Genomic DNA, 6,000 nt, shown 5'->3' on the forward strand with positions numbered 1-6,000 from the left:
AAACTTGATCAACTGGCTGAAGTGGGATTACAAAGCTCAAGAAAAAAACACAACACCCCATTGCCAAAAAAGAAACTATAGAGAATAAATTAAATACTGAGAATGCATATTTCATAATTTCTTTCGGAGGGTAAAATTCTAATATGTGAGATTAACAGAGCTAAGAAAACAGAAAAACATGGCATGCAGGAGATACCAAAAACTTGCAAGGTAAATAGAGTAATAATCATCATTTAGCCAAGAAAACAAAAACTCTGGGAAAATAATCATAGTGACACAAGGAAATGCACCATAAGAAGGTTTGCTATGTTTTCATCAGAATCCACCCAAGGTTGAATATCAAAAGGCCTTCTCAGTCTCACAGAGCTTGGTGGAAATACCTGCAACATACCTGCAGTATAGGCTGTGAGTGTTTTGTGATGGCGGGAACTAAACTAGTACCTAAATAGCAAAAACAAAAACAATAATCATACCAATTTGTAATAGTAATATAAAAAGAACAATTAGCATAAAAGAAACACTCACCTAGAAAGTGTAATAAAAACAATATTTCAGAACTAATACTAAATAAACTCAATATGAGAATCACAAGTACACAGAAATCATATCAAGCAAATTAATATAAATAAGCTTTAAAACTAGAAGAACCATACTTATGAAAGAATCCAATTGTTGCAATGTATCACTGTCAAGACTAAAGATCAAGGAAAGTCCTTTATTCATTGCAGCCAACTTCATTAACTCTAGTTGCTCATCCTCAATAAGTTCCATATATTGCCTCGGAAATTCTGCAGGCAGTAGCTCTCTCTTTTGCAGCTTTCTGTCTTTCTGCTTCCTTATCACGCTTCAATTCTTCCTTCTGTCTCAACTTTTCAGCCTGAAATCACCCAGAAAGATGCTAGGAAACTAACAGATATTATAGGACTCAGACAAAAATTATGTAACTTACTCTATGGGATTCCTTTAGCATAAACTTCTCTCTGTGTTTATTTTCACGTCTTTGTTCTCGTTGGAACTTCTCTTCTTCTCGCTGCTTTTGGCGCACCATCCACTGCTCTTCTTTTCTTCTTTCACGACCATGTCTCTCAATTTCCCTCCTCATTTGCTCTTCCCTCAAAGGAACAATAATTTTGTTTCATCACCAAATAGTGAAGAAAGGAAAAAAAAACATTAGCAATGAATTGGCACCTTTCTTCTCATGAAGTATTGTTTCTCAAGCTCTTTCCTAATCTGTTTCTCACACGCTTCACCCTTCTTAGCAACCCTTGCTTCATCACATTGCACAAATTGAAGCATTATATAACAACTATTCTTTTAAGAAAATTATCCTGTATGAAGAGATTGTACGTACCTTGCGTTTACTTGCCAATGTAGAAAAAATTTCATCTCGTACAGTCTTGTCATATGATATATATTGGTTTTGTAGACCTATGCCATGGTGCATATCAAACTGAATGCTTTCAGCCATGGTTAGTTCTGGGAGCGGATGTGGTAGCAACACCTCCGGGTCATAGTAACGCTTTCCTATGGCAGATGAATCTCCCTCAATTCTGGAACCCACATGGGCTGCCCTGGACCTTGGTCTCTTGCGCTTCCCTCTGCTATCATGCCCTACAGAGAAGGAGCTGAGCCTATCGTTGTTCTTTCGCGGGAGCACTGGCAACGGCTCATCCTCTCTCCGCTGTCTCTTTGTCCAGTCCTTGAGCCTCCGATGACAGAACCACATCTGGAGCTGCCGATCCGAGAGACCAATCTTCACAGACAGCTCAGCCCGCAGTGTATCCGACGGGTAAGCCTCCACTGGTGGTAAAAATAAATAAATAATTCAATCGATTGCAAAGAAACTGAAGACCTAACACAAAAATGGAGCAATCCACAAACCAGCGTAGGTGTTCTCGAGGATCTCCAGCTGGTACGGGGTCTTCATCTTCCGCTTGGGGGGCTTTTCTCCTCCCTCCGGCACCGGAAGCGGTGGCTTGGTCCTTCTCCTATGCTCCCTCTCCCGACTCCATCGCCGTTGGAGCAAGCAAACCCTAACCCGTGCAAAAACCACACCTCCAGCAAAAATCGAAGCGGCGGTCGGCCAGATCCGAAATCGCTCACACGAACAAAAACAAAAGGGAATCGAAAAACGACGACTGAAGAAGGGAAGGCAGAAATGGATGAGAAACGGAAACAAAAACAACAAAAAGATAAATAAATCCAACAACAACCGGCGAGGAAGAAAACGGATTTGGAGTAGGAATAAAAGCAAACAGTGGTTTGTTTGATCCATTGAATGACTGTGAACAGGAACGAGATCGAGATCCATCGCGCTGCGTGATCTTGTTTCTGGAACGATAACACGTCGCCGAAAAATTTCTCCTCCGCCGTTTCATTTTTATTTTCATGGGATTTGTCGCTTCTCCGTCTCTCTGGTTTTTTGAATTTGAAAGGTAAAGGGCAAAAACGGCATGCATGATGCGTCAGCAAATTTCAGTATTATCTATTTTACCTATTTAAAATTTTAAAAATACATAAATATTTTTTTCATTATACTTTTTTCGATATTAAAATTTTATTTTATTAATTTAAAATTTTATTATTCTTAATTTATGTTATTAATTAGATATGAATTGAGATAGAGGACATGAATATATTTTTAAAAAAATCAAGAATATATCGAAAAATTTAAAGTGATTCAAAACTTTTTAATTCATCAATTAATTTTGGACAAAATCAATTAATATATTTAAAAATTTTAAATTATTTTAAATTTAAATTAATATTTTTTAATATATCTATGCCATCAATTTTCAATTTTACAGTGTAATTTGAGAACAATGTTTTTTTTAAACTCAAAAAAGATTTCAATAAAATTTATCATATAATAATCTAGAAGAATGATATTTACTAATAACATTATTGGATTCTTAAGATTCCTTAATTTAAAATATATCAAACTTTTAAATGTTCAATAGTGTTGATCTATCTATTAATTTTATTCAAAATTTATTGATAGATCTAGATAATTTTAAATTATTTTAAATTAAAATTAATGTCCTCTGAAACTTCTTTAATCTATCTATATCTTTATATCTAAATTCGACAATATAAATTAAAAATAATGAATTTTAAATAAATCAAGTACAATTTAAATGAGTAAAGATAGAAGGGGTATAATGGAAAAGTTTTACATCTTTTTAAAATTTTAAAACTTAAGTATGCAAAATAGATAATATTGAAATTTGTTCACGCTGTTCAGTAAAATCAAAAATAAAATAAAATAAAGCTTCGTTGACGGTTCATGCATATTCTCTGCGTCTAGTTTTTTCCAACCAGGTCCCTCATATATTGAATTTCCAAAATTTAGCCGTCAAGATATTTTTCATAAAACCCTCCTCTCTCTCCCCCGAAAGATTGCATTATAATCTAATCAATCAAATAAAATTATTAAAATATCTCAGTTATAATATAAAAGTAAAAAATCAACCTCAATGATACAACTTTTGTGGAACTAGATTAATCACTCTTACAATTAATCGATACACACTTTTCAATTTATCCTAGTGTCCAATGAAAAACTTTTATGAAATCAAATTAATCATTTATAAGATTAATTTGTGTAAGTTGAATATAGGATGCCAAACAATTAACCATCTTCAACAATAATGCTTAGCCATCCATCCTTTTGGTCATCCTTCTTCCCAAGCTTGTTGAATGAATTTGACAAAGGTCTAAGTAACTCCTAGTTAAATAAATTATATTTTGTCTTAATATTTTTTAACCAAATTGACAATGATAGTTTTGGACACTCTAATTACATATTTGTTGATTATCTTTGAATTTTTACATATTTTACATTGTCATTAGAACTAAGTATTTGATTTAGTGGCTAAGCCTTATCTTAGTAAAAGAGAGGTAGGTTTAAAATTCTCTTATTATACTTTATAATTAACTTTAAAAAATTGACTCTGCATAGAGTCATTTAATTTCCGCGTATGAATAAATCAAAAAACCCAAAAAAAAAAGGAAAGTAGCTTATTTTTTCACATTTCCTAAACTACAAATTTTGTACAAAAATTATAAATACAGGTAAATTACATTTTGTACAAAAATTATAAATAATAATAGAATAATAGACGCACATGGACACCCTTGATTTATAATTTCGATTCTAAATTTAAATATATTTTTTTAAAAAAATTAAAAAGGCAAAAAGAAAAATCATCACAGCCAGAGAGCTCCGGCTTCTTTCAAGATCGGGACGAGCTCGCCGGTGATGTGGACGGTGACGAGGCGATCGAGTCCTCCGAGCAGCCTTCCGCCGACGAACACAAGCGGCTGCACCGCGGAGCGCCCGCCTCCCCCGGCCGCCGCCGCCGCCTCCATCATCGCCGCCGCGTCCTCTGCCCCCTCGCCGATCTCGCACATCGCGGGGTTGACTCCCAGCCCCAGCAGCAGGCGCCGCGCCACGTCGCACATGCAGCACCCCCTCGCCCCCACCACTACCACCGGGCTCTCCGCCACCGCCGCCCTGACGGCCGATCCGCCGCCAGAGGAAGAGGAAGAAGAAGAGGAGGAGGACGGAGACGACGACAAGAGGTCGTCCGCCGCCCGCGGCGGCGCCGGTCGGCTAGAGATCGCTCCTCGCATCCTCCGAAATCAGGTCACGCGATTGGGATTTGGGGAACCAGGAGAGGGAGAGGGGGCCGTTAAATAGCGGGGGGTTTGGTGGAAAACGGAGGGCGGGGCGACGTCAGCCGTGGGTGGGGCCCGCCGGCGTCAGTGGCGGGCGGTTAGTGAGCGCTCCAGTTGGCGTTTCGCTTGCGGAGTCGTAACCGCTCGCACGTCGCCTCGGGTTGACGTCACGTCGCCTCCGTTACGTCTTGCGGACTCGTAACCGGCAGCCCGCCCACGTGGCACCGAGTGCAGATGACAAGCACACAGTCGACCGGGTCCGATTGTCAGACGTTGACTGGCTAACAAATAAGTAAATCGGTAATTTTTTAAATTTTAAAAATGGTTTAATAGCTTCTAGAAGACAAAACGAAGTGAACCTGGAAGAAGCCGGCACGTTAGGAGAAGGTTAAAAACGTGGCGGGGGCCATGTTAATCAAACCAGCCCCACCAGACGTACCACGGCTAGATCTCACGGTTCTTGGATGAGCATCGGACGGCTGTGGAGCGGCCGCGTCGCTTGGCGTGGCGTCTGCCCACGGAGCACGCCACGACCACCGCGGGTGACGTCTCGGCTCATCCACCGTATCCGGTGGTGGATTGGGTGACGTCTCGGTCGCCCTACGTCGACGTCGATGCCGCGCTGCTATCTTTGCCTACGTCACTCTGGCATCATCAAATCTAGATACAAATATATTTGTGCGTCTGTTTACGCGAGCATCCGAAATAAAAATAATATCATTTTTTATGTTTTTTTATTTTTTATTTACTTATGATTAAATTATTTAAGATTTTTTTAAAAAAATTTAGGGATTGAATTATAGTATTAAGCATAAAAAAAATTTTAAAATAAAAATTTTTTTAAAGGTGCCTAGAATAAAATAGGAATAATATCATTTTATTAATATTTTTTATTTATATTTTATTTACAATTAAGTCATTTAAGATTTTTTTTGGGTTTAGAGGTTGAGTTATAATATTAAACATTAAAAAAATTTTAAATAAAAAAATTAGTTGCTCACAGAGTGTGCCAACTTCTTATCTTGCATACCTTGTGAGCAACTAAATTTTTTATTTTGAATTTTTTTTATACTTAATATTATAACTCAACCTCTAAACTTAAAACAAAATTTAAATAGATTAACCATAAATAAATAAATAAATAATAATAAAATATTATTGCTCATATTTCGAGCACTCGGAAGTGATCTGGGTGCTCAAATCCTTCTATCACGCACCATGCACGCATGAACACCGTGCGCGAGATGCGTACTCAGTTGTGGATGCTAAGCGCATGGGAAGACACATAGTATACCAGGCAAGGAGAAATCCTAGCCGGAG

At 37.8% G+C, this 6,000-nt stretch overlaps 1 protein-coding gene and 1 pseudogene across 1 annotated transcript; both read right to left on the reverse strand.

Annotated features, from left to right (window-relative positions):
* Positions 1-1,106, reverse strand: part of LOC141823766 (uncharacterized) — a 28,322-nt pseudogene extending 27,216 nt beyond the window's left edge.
* Positions 1,107-4,117: 3,011 nt separating this feature from the next.
* On the reverse strand, positions 4,118-4,653 carry LOC141825087 (glutaredoxin-C9-like). The gene has a single exon (XM_074712477.1). It carries the CDS (start codon positions 4,633-4,635, stop codon positions 4,210-4,212), a length of 426 nt encoding a protein of 141 aa, XP_074568578.1. The 5' UTR covers positions 4,636-4,653; the 3' UTR covers positions 4,118-4,209.
* Positions 4,654-6,000: the final 1,347 nt, after the last annotated feature.

Source organism: Curcuma longa, chromosome 3 (genome assembly GCF_044706935.1).
Source record: "Curcuma longa cultivar G26 ecotype Majalengka, Jawa Barat chromosome 3, ITB_CL_G26_1.1, whole genome shotgun sequence".
In the NCBI taxonomy this organism is placed as follows: domain Eukaryota; kingdom Viridiplantae; phylum Streptophyta; class Magnoliopsida; order Zingiberales; family Zingiberaceae; genus Curcuma; species Curcuma longa.

What these genes read in the sequence shown, in the direction of transcription:
- LOC141825087 (XM_074712477.1), bottom strand. Translation starts at nt 4,635, where the DNA reads ATGCGAGGAGCGATCTCTAGCCGACCGGCGCCGCCGCGGGCGGCGGAC.